The 14508-nt window shown below is 32.7% G+C and overlaps 4 protein-coding genes and 1 non-coding gene across 5 annotated transcripts; 4 read left to right on the forward strand and 1 right to left on the reverse strand.

The window, feature by feature from the left end:
* Positions 1-207: 207 nt before the first annotated feature.
* Positions 208-2834, forward strand: LOC123918972. Its single transcript, XM_045971175.1, has 5 exons — positions 208-711; positions 811-960; positions 1781-1855; positions 2193-2342; positions 2427-2834. The coding sequence occupies exons 1-5, from the start codon at positions 595-597 to the stop codon at positions 2463-2465; spliced, it is 531 nt and encodes a 176-aa protein (XP_045827131.1). The 5' UTR covers positions 208-594; the 3' UTR covers positions 2466-2834.
* Positions 2835-2852: 18 nt separating this feature from the next.
* LOC123918971 lies at positions 2853-4363 on the forward strand. The gene is made up of 3 exons (XM_045971174.1): positions 2853-2927; positions 3409-3635; positions 3748-4363. The coding sequence occupies exons 2-3, from the start codon at positions 3423-3425 to the stop codon at positions 4213-4215; spliced, it is 681 nt and encodes a 226-aa protein (XP_045827130.1). The 5' UTR covers positions 2853-2927; positions 3409-3422; the 3' UTR covers positions 4216-4363.
* A 1463-nt stretch (positions 4364-5826) lies between these two features.
* LOC123918973 (small ubiquitin-related modifier 1-like) lies at positions 5827-7801 on the forward strand. Its single transcript, XM_045971177.1, has 3 exons — positions 5827-5982; positions 7230-7379; positions 7484-7801. Exons 1-3 carry the CDS (start codon positions 5896-5898, stop codon positions 7547-7549), a joined length of 303 nt encoding a protein of 100 aa, XP_045827133.1. The 5' UTR covers positions 5827-5895; the 3' UTR covers positions 7550-7801.
* On the forward strand, positions 6803-6946 carry LOC123919253. The gene has a single exon (XR_006813162.1). It is a non-coding gene; the product is annotated as a small nucleolar RNA snoR135 (small nucleolar RNA).
* Positions 7802-12598: 4797 nt separating the features above from the next.
* Positions 12599-13853, reverse strand: LOC123918974. Its single transcript, XM_045971178.1, has 2 exons — positions 13639-13853; positions 12599-13088 (listed from the first exon to the last, which is right to left on the reverse strand). Exons 1-2 carry the CDS (start codon positions 13735-13737, stop codon positions 12873-12875), a joined length of 315 nt encoding a protein of 104 aa, XP_045827134.1. The 5' UTR covers positions 13738-13853; the 3' UTR covers positions 12599-12872.
* Between the last annotated feature and the right edge of the window lie 655 nt (positions 13854-14508).

Here is a 14508-nt window from a genome sequence, read left to right on the forward strand (position 1 = left end):
GTCAATGTAATTAAATTTATAATAACCTATCTCACCTTCTCTCCCCTCCAAATCCCCCCAAAAAGTTGCCATATGAGGAATTTTGCTCCCCTCCTCCCCCCTCCCCTCCCCTCCAAAAAAATGAACCAAACACATAAAATCTAAAATATTCCCCCACATCACCTCCCCTCCCGTCCAAAACCCCCGAACCAAACAGACCCTAATCGCTAATGCTATGTTTGGATTGATGGTACATAACGGAATGGAGCGGAATGGAATAAGATGGAATGGAGCGGAGCGGGATGGAATGAAGCATAAAATGTATTCCATTGTTTGGACATTTTGTATTCCATCCCATACACCCCAAAATTGGAGGGGAAGAAAAATAAGAGAAAATGATGGAATGGGATGGAATCCATACCATCACATACCACTCCATTCCATTCATTTTTAAAGAATCCAAACAATGGAACTTCACTTCATACCACCACATACCACTCCATTCCATCTCATACCATCAATCCAAACAAAGCCTAAAAGTAGAAAAAAAAACCTAACGGCGAAAATCCCTTAAAACTGAGCGAAATTCAAAAGCAAGTAAACAGCTTTTGTTGGATGAATCCATCGAAGAAGAATTTGAAAATGCAGTCGACGAGCGTTGGTAGCAAGGAGGAAGGCATGAAAGTGACTGAAGAGGACACACACATCAAACTCACATTGAAGATGGGTCATGTAATTATGTTTATTTTGAGTTTTGATTCATGGGGTTGCTTAAAAATTAAACTTTGATTGTATCTTACTTAATGTTCAATTTGTTGTTAATTGCTGTAGTTTGGGAGTCCATTTGTCTACACAATGAAAAGAAGCTGTCAATTCAAAAAGCTCATGATTGATTACAGTGATAGGTACTCTAGAGATTTTAATTCAGTGTTATTTTCAGCTGGCCGAGGTTGCATCGAAGAAGAGAAGACTCCAAATGAGGTTTGTACTGTTTCTAGACTATGGTATGTTTGTTCTGCTAAAAAATAGAGTATTGGACTGGACAACTATTGGCATATCCTGTTTGATTAAGTATCTGGTTATGGGACCGGACAAAATAGGTAGCAAGGGACAGGGTAAAAACAAGAATTTTTGTCCCGAACCATATGACAACTTTTTGTCCACAATACAAATATAAAAATACGAAAATATCCATTTTATATTCGAATATAAAAAATGTTATTGCCCTATCTCTCTATGATACAGTTTTGTCCTGTCTTGTACTATTTTGTTCTGTCATGTGTGGTACTTGCTGTTTTGCGAATCAAACGCACCCTATGAAGCATAGAGACCTGTCACACTCATAATTTAAAAAACATTGGTAATCAAATTTAATGTCTTTAAACCCCTCATTGATCCCTTTCAAAAACCCCATCATTGATCAACATTGTTTCGACATATCTTTGATGTGTTTGAGATGTGTCCAATGAGTGTCTAAGGCGTGTTGAAGCAAAGAAAAACTAAATTGTTTTGGAACACTTGTTTGAGTTGTTGTCCGACACGTGTCGTATGGGTGTTCTACATGTGTTGGACGCCGATCAAGGAGTGTCGAAACAAAGGAAAATACAATTTTTTTAGGACACATGTTTGAGTCTTTTGAAATGAGTCATACTGGTGTCATACAAGTGTCGGACACTGAAGCGTGTTGGACACTGTGAAACGCCTAATCCTAGAGGTGTTCTTGCTTCATAATTACTAGATATGCTATTATGATACTTGTTTACGTTCTTAGTTTATGACTTGAAAATATATTTTGCTGCAGCTGCACTTGAAGGACGGGGACATAATATATACAAATTTCCGATCTGGCAACATCATGCTCAAGATCAAAGGCCAGGTTCAATCTTTCTTTCAGTTTCTAGGGCTTTGGTCTAATGTTGGTTCTTGTTGTTGTTTATTTAACTCTAGTTCAATTTCTTTTTGTGTTGCTATATTTTTATTATCAGATGTTTGGATACCATGTGTTGCTATATTTTTATTATCAAATGTTTGGATGCTATGGATACTAGCGTATAATTACTACTAGTAGTATTGGTTGGATTTGCCTTATTTCAATGATCATTCTATATCGTATAATCTTATTAGCTTTTGTGTTACTGTCATAAATCTTAACTTTGGAAAGCTAGACTTTGCATTAGAGGTATATGCTAATTTTTGGATTTTGGCTTTTGTAGGATGGGTATGAAGCTTCGTTCGAAATGCGTTTTAATTCTCGATTGGAAAAGCTTATGGATTTTTATTGTCGTAAATATTGTTTGGAGGTTACTGAAGTTGCTTTTCTTTTCAATGGGCGTTTCCTCCGAGCAGATCAGACACCTTCCAAGGTTTGTGGTTGGTGACGTCTATTCATTGTTTCATGTTGAGTTTAAACCAAGCTCCAGCTTGATAGGTTGTGTTCTATCTTCCAGCAATACTTGAAAATCATCTTAAACTTCAATGATAATTGACATTGGAGATCGGACCCCGAATGTAGAAGTTCATGGTCATCCTTGTGGTAACATATGAGATAGTGACTTAGCCGGTGTCAGTTTGGCGAAAACAGGAGAAAACAAATGGCGTTCCTTCACATTCAACTCATTTGTTTTTTCCTTGTCTTTTCTAACAAATATGGATCAGGTCAGCATCTCAATCATAAGAACAAAGAGGATAATGAACTTCTACTTTTAGAGGGCGGCGTCAGTTGTCGTTGGTGTCCAAGACCCTCTTAGAGTCACCAAACGTTCTGTGATTCATTGTTCTGTGATTTTGGTTCCCAACAGACCAGTAACTAACAACATATTACTGTTAGTAATTGTTTTTATTTATGGCTTGAAACATTTTTTTTTTGTTGCTGCATGTGTCAGGGAGATGAGATATATGTCGTTCTCTATGATCAGATTGATCTCATCGAACTAAAGCAAAAATCTCAGGTTAGTCATTACTTTCATTATGTTTGTACTTTGAATGCTTGATTATTAAATTGAGTGATGAAAAACTGGATGGATTCTAGAAGTCGGAGTCACTTCCGTTACACGAAACAAATAACATTCTTCACATGCATTTGGGTTGTTGATGCTATTTTTTTGTGTGCTAGAAAACTTTTTTTCTTCTCATCTTTACTCAAATTCATCATTGTATGTTTTGATTTATAATCTTCTTTTATTTATGGCTACCCATTTATTCCCTTTGTTGAAATTTTCGTTTTCGTCTAGTTCTATGAATGGCTAAAATGGTTTTTTATGATTTATATATACATTGTAGCAATAGTAACAAATTTCATGTCAAAAAAACCAAAGTCTAATTGTTCATGCTTATTTTTATGATAGATGGCAACTAATGTTGATAATAGTGATTCAAAGCTTTGGCCTGACTTAGAAACTAAAGCTTTCATAAACATTATGGTTCGTAAAGCTACATGTGGAAATATGTCAAATGACGACGAGTGGGACTTTATGACTTCTGAGTTGAATTCGATAACAAATCGGACCTATAAAAAGGAACAACTAAAAGAGAAAATGCATAGGCTACAAGCCATGTATCATGAATTTAATTCACTCTTGCAAAACCCTGAGTTTAAGTGGAATGCTGAAACTAACACTTTTAGTGCAAGTGCTGAGGTCTGGCAAAATTATCTTCAGGTATGTATGGCTTAATTTTTGTAGGATTTTTGTCAGTTGGATTTCCATTAATTTTATTTTTCAATATTAACATGTTAATTAATGTATTGATGATATGCATATATTATTTTAGGCACATGATAAAACTGCTCAATTTCAAAAGAAAGGGTGTGACTACTATTATAAATGGTTGGAAATCATATTCAACAAAGATAATGCATATGGAGGATTTCGTCATTCAGACGATGATATACAAGAAGTCGAGTACGCCACACAGAATGGAAAGAGAAAAATTCAAGTAAAAGATCGTAAATATAGGAAAGGGTCGACATCATGTCAGAAGGGAGACAGACATCTAACTTCGACCAAACCATCTACGGCAAGAGCTAAGAGTAATAACGGTAAGAGTTTGGAGGCTACTTCTCCGCATGTAACATTAGATTGTTCTATTACTAAGTGTGTAGCTGCTCTTGAAAAGATAGAAGATATTTCAGATGACATCTATGTAAAAGCCTTGGACAAATTTCACGATCCTAATTGGAGAGAAATGTTTATTGCCATGTCTAATGATAGGAGACGTGGATGGCTATTTAGACTTTAAAATTTTACTTGCATATGTGCTGTTAATGATGAGACATATTCTCTTTAAGGTTAAGTTTTTTTTTTTCTACTTTGCTGGTGAACTATTGTCTGTGTTTATATTATATGACATGTTATAATCATAGTAGATTTTGATAGTAGTGATGATTACCATTGTCATATATACAGAGTGTAATGAGAGGAATTTGGTTTTTGTGTTAAGGAGGAATAAGAGAGGGAAGGATTATGTGTGGAAAGTGTATATCATGATTGTGAGAATGTGATAAATTCAAAGGCCAAAACACATGGTTCATAAAAAATTGCTCTTTATGTCCCTAGTAGCTCGATACAATTGTTGGCCTGTTGCTGGTTATGCACTTTTTTAAGATGCGGAACCTGGGAGCTTTCCTCTTCAAAATAGGGGTAAATTTTGTTCCAGCCCACCCCCCCACCCCCCCAAAACCTCAAAAATACCCCTAATTTTGGATCCAGTTTAATTTGGACCGTGCAATATGAAATTTCTTTGTATTTCGAAAGATGATGTTTTCTCTTCCCACCCCCCGTGAATCTTTTATCCCCCTTAAATTTCCAATTTTGCCCTTAAAAAAACTTCGGTTCGTAGAAACCGAAGTTTTTTTTTGCCTTGAAAACAAATTTCGGTTTCTAAAAACCGAAATTTACTCTGAATTTGCACTAGAAAAAATTCGGTTTCTGCGAACTGAATTTTTCTGTAAGGACAAAATTGGAATATTGGGGGTATAAAAGATTCATGGGAGGGGGGAAGAGAAAACATCTCGAAAGATAGGATCTGAAGTGACCTTATATACAAAAAAATGCAGTTCAGCTACGTTTTGCAAAGACTTAATCAAAAGAAAATGATTTTTTTTTTCATTCGAACTTCATTCATCAACTTCAATAATTCTTTCTCTATCCAACTTCGGCACAAGTGTTTTTATGTTGATTGCTTTAAGTTGAATTTCCAAAACATACCACTATAATTTCATGGTGCATTTTTCTAATTTTTTGTTATGATCACAAGTAACATGATTTTGGAAGATAGGATCTAAAATTGCAGGTAGTTTTGGAAAATAGGATCCGAAACAAATCAATAAGAGCATTTTGGAAGATATGTTCCGAAATAAAAAAAGAATAAAAAGAAAAAAAGAATTTCACTTGAGCCGTTTCAGCAGGTACAATCCCATCAGGTTCGATTTCGGAAAGTATCTTTCAACAACAATTCGATACCAAACAATTAAAGTATTTCTAATAATAATCATAAATCAAATCATATTACATTATTACTTAAGAGAATATGAAAATTCATCGTCACAGAAAAATCACCATTTCTATCGATATCCATTTTGGTTATAAACCTTTAAAAAAGAGATATATTAAAATGTCTAATGACATGTCTACAAAATTCAAATTAACTTATAAAAACACATACAATTGGTCTCGATCGTAGTTGCGGGAGATCGAACCACCATACCAAGTTCAACGTCAATTCCAACTAACAATTGCTTTTATTTATATTTTAAAAACAAAAATAGTAGCCGGTATATAATTATCGGGCCTAAGCCCAAAAGGCAACAATTGAGCCCATAAAAAAGAGAGAATCTGAACCGTCGATTTGTCGTTCCTATAATAAGATATATCTATCTTGTTGACAGCAATTGTCGGCGGTGACAGAGAGAATCTGAAGATGTCGTCAGGTGTGGCAAACAACGAGGAAGACAAGAAGCCAACTGAACAAGGCGGCGCTCACATCAACCTCAAAGTTAAGGGTCAGGTCAGTTCATTCATTTCTTCCTTCTTTTTCTATTCCTTTCTAGTGTTTATGATTTTTCAGAATTCTATGTTTTATGATTCATGTGTTTGGATAAGAATTTAACTTTGATTGTATTGATTTTAAATAGTTGAAGATTTTCATTAATTCTTTCCATATTTTCATTTTCTTTTATTGAACTTTGTTCTTCTTATTTTAGTATTAGTATATTAGTATGTTAATTCATGATTATGTTTAATACTACTTTTCAGCTGGAATTTAATTTTGTTTTTTGACCTTTTGTGCATGTTCATAATCTATATATTGGGTTTTAATCATAAACCTCATATGATTATATTTTTTTAAATATAATAATAAATCGTGTGAAAATTGAAAAAAAAGAAGGATCACACTAGTGCTCCTTTTTATGAAATATGCTTAATTAAACCAGACCTTTTTATAGTGTTTTTTTTTTTTTTTTTTTAGTTTTATTATTGAATTTGTTTTGAATTTTTGTGTTGAAAAAAGAAGAATCACACCAAGGCTTATTATATAGGAATTTTTGTTTTTGTATTTGTTGGATTGCTGTAGGAACTTGTTGTTTTGAAAACGATGTATTGATTTTGGTAAAGAAGCTTTGAGTTGCTATCAATCTCAGTATTAAACTTTACAGGCCATGTATTAGTATTCACCATTCATGTTTATATATCACTCTGAGTTCGACTTATCTCCCGTATTGTTATTATCTTGTTATTTGTTGGTTTCTTTTTGTTGTGATAGCCGATATGTAAGATCTTATTATTTACATCTTTTCAGAAAGGAAAAAAAAATGATGTTTTATTAGAGAGAAGGGATAGTGTGTATCGGTGTTGTGCTATCATCAATGCATTCTTCCGAAAGTGTTCTTTGCGATATCAATTTGAGAGAATGGGCAGTTGCACTTCATCTATTATGGTTGAAAACCACAACAATCATTTTCTCTACATCTTTTTTTTTCTTCTTTCTTTTTAAACAAGTATATAGGAATTAGGATTTATTTTTATGTTTGAATGTTTCGTTGTTTGGTGCATCTGTTCGTGTATGCGATCTGAATTTAGGTTTAATGGAAGATGAGGTTTTGTTTGTTTACTAATGCTTACAAAGAGGAGGGGAATATGTTTAGCGTAATTTTCTATAATCTATGATTTTTGGAGACATTGATGAAATTAACATCGAAGTTATGTATGCTAATTTCTTTTATTTATTTATTTATTTTGTTTTTAATGTTCTAGGATGGGAATGAAGTGTTCTTCAGGATCAAGAGAAGCACTCAACTGAAAAAGCTTATGAACGCTTACTGTGATCGACAATCCGTGGACTTCAATGCCATTGCTTTTCTCTTTGATGGGCGTCGTCTCCGTGCAGAGCAGACTCCAGACGAGGTTCGTGTGCAAGACACCTCTTGGTTGCTTTACTGTCTTTACTAATTACATTCAAATGAGTCTAACATGCTTGTTTTATGATTTGAAAATATATCTTGTTGCAGTTGGAAATGGAAGATGGGGATGAAATCGACGCCATGCTTCATCAGACAGGAGGTTCTGTTGTCTGAATGAAGTGACGATGTTTCTGCCATATTATGAATAGAATTAGTTTGACTTAGAGCTAGGCTAATGCATATTATGCATCAGCTATTATCGATTATCGACTAGCATATGATATACAGCTGTTACAGCTGGAGGACTTTGTAAGGGCGATGCTTCCTTTGTTAATATGATCATGAGTGGATTATAATATTTCTACATGTGAAAGCTTATACTCATTTATCTTGAGCTTGTTAAATAAATCCACATGTTTGTTGATATATCTCAACTATGACGCATTTATCGGATATTCAGCTAATTCCCTCTTGGTTTAAAGGGATTAAACATGACAAAATAATATGATACTTTGTTAATATGAAACAGCTGTATGTGAATTGGTCTGGTTTTTAACTTTGATGGTTCAAAAAGTTAAGAGTTTGTAACAAACTTTTGCACCGTTATAGCTATGAGATCAACGACTTTAAAAGACAGATGTTGGGAGATCGATGACTTAAAATACAAATGCGGATAGAAGAGAGATCGACGATGAAAGATTTTCTGACACAGTGCATGCACTGGATGGAATAGACAAAAAAAAATGTAACAACCCACCGGAAGGGCATACCTTAGGAGCACCAATCTCCCCCGACAGACATAGAGATACACAAACGGGGAGTACGCAACTGAACAACCTCCCGTGCTTGTTTTTGGGCAAATCAGGCTTAGCATATTACTCACTTGGGAATTCTGTTTGATGATACTTCCACTGTTCCACATATTTAGTTTGGTTATGGAATATCATTTCCCACAATCTCCAAGAGGTCATTGTTCATGTCTTATCTTTATGTTATGGCATTTGGCATGCTAGGAATAAATTATGCTTTGAAGCTAAATTCATTCATCTTGCTGAGATTGTTTGGAAAGCTTGTACTATCATTGAGTAGCACAAAATAATGATCTTGGTCTCCTCTTTCTAGTATATATGTATTACAAGCTCAATGTTGATGTTGCTGGGTTGGTGAATAGTTTGTGTGACATTTGAACTATTACTAAATACTCTAATGGTTTTGTTTTTTGTTGCTCCATGGAGAGTAATCAATGTTTTGCATTTGAACTATTACTAAATACTCTCTTGTTGATGCTTCATGATATCTCTACAAGCTTGCGTCATTTTGGACTCGCTACGAACAAATAACACCCATTTTGTTTATCTAGAGTTTTTCTAATAAGGTTTTTAACGACACAACTATTCTTCCATGTTGCTCTTTTTTCCTTATTGCCAAGTCCATCCAATCTCCTTCCACACGGGACTCCCAGACCCAGATCACTATGACCGACTTTCGTCTCAATTCGATAAATCGGTTTCACAGTCAGGCCTATACCATTACGCTCACGAGCTTATTTTTCTTTCTATCTTAATTTATTCATTAGGATGTTGAAAATGATAGGTAATAGAGTTAGAACGCAAATATAATTGGCATGTTGTCTCTATCATACGATGCTTTTACACTCTAATTTTATTTGCTTTAAGAAGGAAACCCTTTTGTTAAGAGAAGAAGAAAAAGAGAACAAGACCAAAAATGCCAATACGTGGTACTGCTGCAATTAAATTTTCTCCAATAAATTATGCCAACAAATTGCACTAAATATGTGGTCCATCTGAACACAACATGATAATTGGTTCGATAAGAACAAGATAAATAAGAGGCTGTCACAAATTCACAATTACTACTAATTACGTGCTTTTTGAAATAATTAAAATACCTCCTCATTATTTAGACAATAGGAATTCAGTTCACATCTTTACTCAATCCCAACGCTCTATGATTGTGAATTGAAACACATTTTCTAGGATGCGAATTCAGTTTTTACATTAACTAATGAACCTTATAAAATTTGGCCATCGTCCAATACCATATTTTGTTTGGTCATTCGAGCAGTTGTGACAGTATTGACCAATCACATGCATACACAGAATTCATTGATTTTTAAATTGAAAACCAACAACCAAACCGAACGAGTAGACCTATAGCCAGGGATTCAAAGGGGGGCAGGTAGTGGCCAATGCCCCCCTCCCCCCTCCCCCCTCCCCCATCCCCCTGATATATGTATATAATAATATATATTATCAAGTCTCAACTCAACTATCTATTTACAACACTTTAATTTAGTATTATACATATATAAAATAAAATTATAATATGATAAAAATACACGCATAAAAAAATAGTATATATATGGGGAGAACAAACAGTGATTTCTTCTTTAAATATATGAGATGTTGTCAATACAGTATATTGAAATAATAAAAATACTTTCAAATCTGTCTATTATTAATAATGTTTTGGACAAATTGACTAATACAAAGCATATTTGAGGACCAAACTAACAAACAAAAGATAAATTTGAGGGTTTGAGAATCAAAATAACTAAAAAAAAGATATGTTTAAGAGTCAAGATAATTGTTCTTATTTTCGACCCCCCGTATAATAAGTTTCTGAATCCGTCCTGCCTATAGCAACTGAAAATGGAAGCTCTACAAAGTTTTTTTTTTTTTCTTCCTATAAGTGTATGATCACATGTATAAAATAATAAAGTGTGAGTACCATGATTTGTATAGAAAAATAAAGTGGGAATAACATGATTTGTTGTTTTTATCAAATAATAAGTTGTTTGGCCCACTCAAATACTTTTCATAGTATTGAATATGTCATGTGGACCTTGTTGCTTTCTTTTGAATCAATTTCAAAGTGGATGATAACTTCCAAACCACAAAGGAATTGGATAAGAATTAACCTAGCATCAATGGAGGGACCATGATGAGCCACTTCTAGTTCTTTACTTTCACATTTAAAGACATATTTCTGATCTAACTAGCTACCTTAAGAAATTCTAACTAGAGGAAAATAGAAATTGCTTCAAGTCTTCAATGACTACAAGTTCAAATAGAAATTATCTCTTATTTTTGAAAAAAGACATTTTTTTACTATTGTTAGAACATTATTCGAAAAATTAAATTGGACAACAACGGACAAGACCTCCAAATTATAATTCAATTATTATCTCCGTTTAATTTTAAATGACCTATTTAACAATTTCGCACAATTTAAAACAAGTGTCATAATTAACGAGGGAAAAAATGCGATTTTTAATTGTCCTTACAAAATATTGATGACTTACTTGAGAGTAATGAAAATAGTAATAATGAGAGAGTATATATTGTAAAATATTGCATTGAAAGTTGAATAGATAAAATATTTTGGAACAAATTTTTATTTTATTTGAGTTATTTATTTTGAAATGGAGGGAGTACTTTCCAATTTTGATTCCCGATTCTACTCAATACTTCAACTAATCAAATTGTCTGATATAGTTCGATTTTTAAAACACTAGATTAGAATATACAAAAGAAGTGCATTTTTTTGGTTATATAAAAGATAAGAAAGGAAAACTACTAGAAACTGCAATTGACGGCAGAAAGGAGCATATTTCAACATTGTTGACATTACAAAATTATGGCAAGAGAAAATTGAAAATATATCCGACACTATATAAAAATATATCATTTATCATTTATAACTTGTGATATATCTAAAAAATACAGTATATTGTACAAAAAAAAATACTGTATTGGACATCTAACGAAGTGTACACATGAAATATTCGTTTATTTTTAAAGTTCTTGATACAACAAAAAAATATACCAAATTATCCTATTTTCTTAAAAAAGTTATGTAGTATCTTTGATGTGTGACAGAGGGCAGATGGCGCCCTTGGAAAGGCAGCCATTAAAGAACCGATGGGCGATGGCGCCCTTGGCAAGGCAGCCATTGGCCTGTTTTTTATGTTTTATTTAATTGAAATCGGCAACATATTTTAAGTGTTGGCTTAAGCCTTAAAAATGTTCTCTTAAGAAGTGTACACATGAAAGAATCGAGTTTTTTTTAAGTCCCTGTTGCAACAAAAGAAAAAACCAAATAATCCTATTTTTTTTAGTGTCTCTAATGTTTGGCAGAAGGAAGATTGCACCCTTAAGAAGGCATGCCCATTAAGGCTTAAGCAGTTAAAATATGTTGCCGATTTCAATTAAATAAAATAAAATGGCTTGCTTTTTATTTTATTTTATTATGTATTTATCTTTTATTTAATTGAAATCGGCGACAGATTTTAAATGTTGGCTTAAACCTTAAAAAATGTTCTCTTAGATATGTTTCAAAATTTGATTTAATTTTTTTTAAAATTTTATTTTCAATACCATCAATTATGTCTTAAAAATTAGGAGTATTTAAATTCAAACGAACCAAATGAAAGCCACAAATCAATCCAAATTAAAACCATAAATCGATCTAAAAATTATTAAAAACTGCAAAAAATCGAATAGTTTTAGATGTCATTTTCGAATTTTAACATGGAAAGGAGGATAAAAAAAATACAAAAATGACAAAGCTAAATGCATTAAATGCAAAGCGCAATTTCCGTTGATGTATTTGGTTGCCTTACATAGACATGAATGTCCTACAAGTGATAGTAGGACACACATAACCAACAAAACTAATAATATACAAAAACAAATTTACAATCCATCAACCAGATAGAATAATGCATTGGGACCCTTAAATATGAGGCTATGTTTCAATTCTTAATTCATGTGTACAAAACAATTGTACAAAACCAATCATTTTTCTAAATGAATCCTTGTAAAACTAGTATTTGCTTCATAAAGTAATTGGACATGTCCGGTAAGTAGAGTTATGTTGTTGCAAAAAGACGCTGATATACATTAACCTAAGTTCGAACCCTAAATTTCATACTTTTCTACATTTAAAATGCGAGTTTAATTAAGACATTTGACTCAAGTAGTTAATAAATTAACTCAGAAACAAATCGTTTGGAAGAACTCGAGTTCGATTCCTGATGGAAACAATTATTGGTCAGATTTTACTTACCTTACGGTCGAACTCTGGATTACACTCCAGACTTTGGATTACACTCAAAGAAACGACCTCCTCCAAGAATGTCATTTTGTTTTTTCAAAATTAATAACAAATGCAATAAAAATTGAATTAATAAAAGCCTAATGATTCATGTAGTCTCCATCAATATTAAACAAAATGGAGAATAAGTACAACCATACAAACCAAGAATTTTAGATTATTTTTCAAATAGGTAACATTAAACTCATAAATTCATAATACTTGCAAAGAAATTCACGTTTTTTTTTAGTCTCATTCTCTTGCAAAAACACTAACAATTGCACAAACATTTTGTAAAAACATAAGACATAAGAAATTCCTTATTCTAGCTGAAAATTAAAATCAACAATCTCATAATTGAAGTTAGCATAGCAAGTTCCTAATGATCCTTGTACCTATTCTTAACATCTTCAAACTTTGAGTTACTCTTAGTAGCTTCTTCAGCAGCATCAAGTGTTTTATCACTAGTTTGACTTTTCACCTTTGGTGTTTCATTTGCTTTTTCTTCTGCTACTCTCAGAAATTCATCAGCTGTTGATGATGCCCTCTCTTTTACCAAATGGCTCTTTTTTTCCTTCACTTCTTGCCCATAATTCTATCATTCATGTTCATAGTTCATTCAATAATAAATAAATTTTAGCACAAAAAAAAAATATTTAGCATAATTCATGCTTACTATAAATCATATGACTAAAAATCAATCAAACTTCTTTCTATCACTTTTTTAACAAACCCATTTAAAGTAAAGATTACAATTTTGAATCCAACAAAAAAAAAATCTTCACTTTCTTGGTGGGTTTTGATTTTTGAATCTTTGGATCCACTTTTCAACTTTTGATTTCCACATACAAAAAGGATCATGCAAAATAGTTCTTCATAACTACATGCAATTAATTTCTTCCTCAACCATCTAACATATCTAACACTTCAATCTTTGGTGAGTTTGCAATTAAGGGTACAATCTGAAATTCAAAGTTCAAAAATTTGATCTCTCCAAATAAATTCTCAACTAGGATCATTCTTACTTGTAAAAAAAATTTAAAAAAAATTAAGCAATTTTATATAGTTTTTGCTATACCAATTATCTAAACAAAAATTATAAAATAAAATGACAAAATCAAGAGAGTGAATTAATTTAATGATACCTTGATGGAGTTGTAGAAAAATGGTCTAGAGGGTTTGAGCAAAGAAGATCTTGAAGATGAGTGAAGAAGTTGAGTGATGAATTGTTTACTACAAGCCATAGTGTGCTAGCTGCTTAATTATTCAATCTCTCTCTCTCTCTCTCTCTCTCTCTCTCTCTATGAAGAGGATTTTGTGAGAGAGTAATAATATGTTGGAGTTGGGAGATTGGAGACGTGTCTCTAAGATGAAGCTAATGATGTGCACGTGGTGTTGTTGAAGTGGAACACATCATGCAACCTAAAGGGACAACTTTTGCACACTCAGCACCTATATCTCTTAGTGTTAGTATGCGCAGATACGCACGCGCGCACATATGCACGCGCGCACATATATATCGATTAAGATGAACACGGATTTATTACAAGTCTCGTGTTCATGATTCAATGTATTGATGACAGTTAAATCGAGATTGAAAAGTATAACTTTTAAATGAGATTTGACTTTTTCAATAATTAAATTTTTAACTTTAAAATAGTTCAATTTCGATCTAACGGTCACCGATGTAAAGAATACAACACAACAGTTTTTAAGGTAGGAAATCTCAATCCGGCTAAGATACAAAGAAAAGAAATAGATATATCCAAATGAGGGTTTTTTTTTGGTACAACAAATATGAGGGATTCTTATTTGCATCTATCCAATCATAAATACCAAATAGAGCCTTTATGATTTTTATTTTTATTTTTCTAGAAATAGAAAATATCTAATGCATAATTATCCATTAAAATTCTGACTACGGTTGAACTGAAATTATTTAACTTACTTCATTGGGCGCGCGCAGTTCACACCGTATGTTTGATGAATTAATCTTAATGCCTATTTTCAACAAT

This window comes from Trifolium pratense, linkage group LG3, assembly GCF_020283565.1.
Source record: "Trifolium pratense cultivar HEN17-A07 linkage group LG3, ARS_RC_1.1, whole genome shotgun sequence".
Classification (NCBI taxonomy): Eukaryota; Viridiplantae; Streptophyta; class Magnoliopsida; order Fabales; family Fabaceae; genus Trifolium; species Trifolium pratense.

Bases quoted from the DNA above. Each gene is read 5' to 3' on its own strand.
- LOC123918972 (XM_045971175.1), top strand. From the start codon at position 595: ATGAATCCATCGAAGAAGAATTTGAAAATGCAGTCGACGAGCGTTGGT. The intron at 961-1,780 runs GTTTGTACTGTT...ATTTTGCTGCAG, and splicing joins AAGAGAAGACTCCAAATGAG to CTGCACTTGAAGGACGGGGA. The intron at 2,343-2,426 runs GTTTGTGGTTGG...TCTATCTTCCAG, and splicing joins CAGATCAGACACCTTCCAAG to CAATACTTGAAAATCATCTT.
- LOC123918971 (XM_045971174.1), top strand. From the start codon at position 3,423: ATGTCAAATGACGACGAGTGGGACTTTATGACTTCTGAGTTGAATTCG. The intron at 3,636-3,747 runs GTATGTATGGCT...ATATTATTTTAG, and splicing joins TCTGGCAAAATTATCTTCAG to GCACATGATAAAACTGCTCA.
- LOC123918973 (XM_045971177.1), top strand. From the start codon at position 5,896: ATGTCGTCAGGTGTGGCAAACAACGAGGAAGACAAGAAGCCAACTGAA. The intron at 5,983-7,229 runs GTCAGTTCATTC...TTAATGTTCTAG, and splicing joins ACCTCAAAGTTAAGGGTCAG to GATGGGAATGAAGTGTTCTT. The intron at 7,380-7,483 runs GTTCGTGTGCAA...ATCTTGTTGCAG, and splicing joins CAGAGCAGACTCCAGACGAG to TTGGAAATGGAAGATGGGGA.
- LOC123918974 (XM_045971178.1), bottom strand. From the start codon at position 13,737: ATGGCTTGTAGTAAACAATTCATCACTCAACTTCTTCACTCATCTTCA. The intron at 13,089-13,638 runs GTATCATTAAAT...CATGAATGATAG, and splicing joins TTTTCTACAACTCCATCAAG to AATTATGGGCAAGAAGTGAA.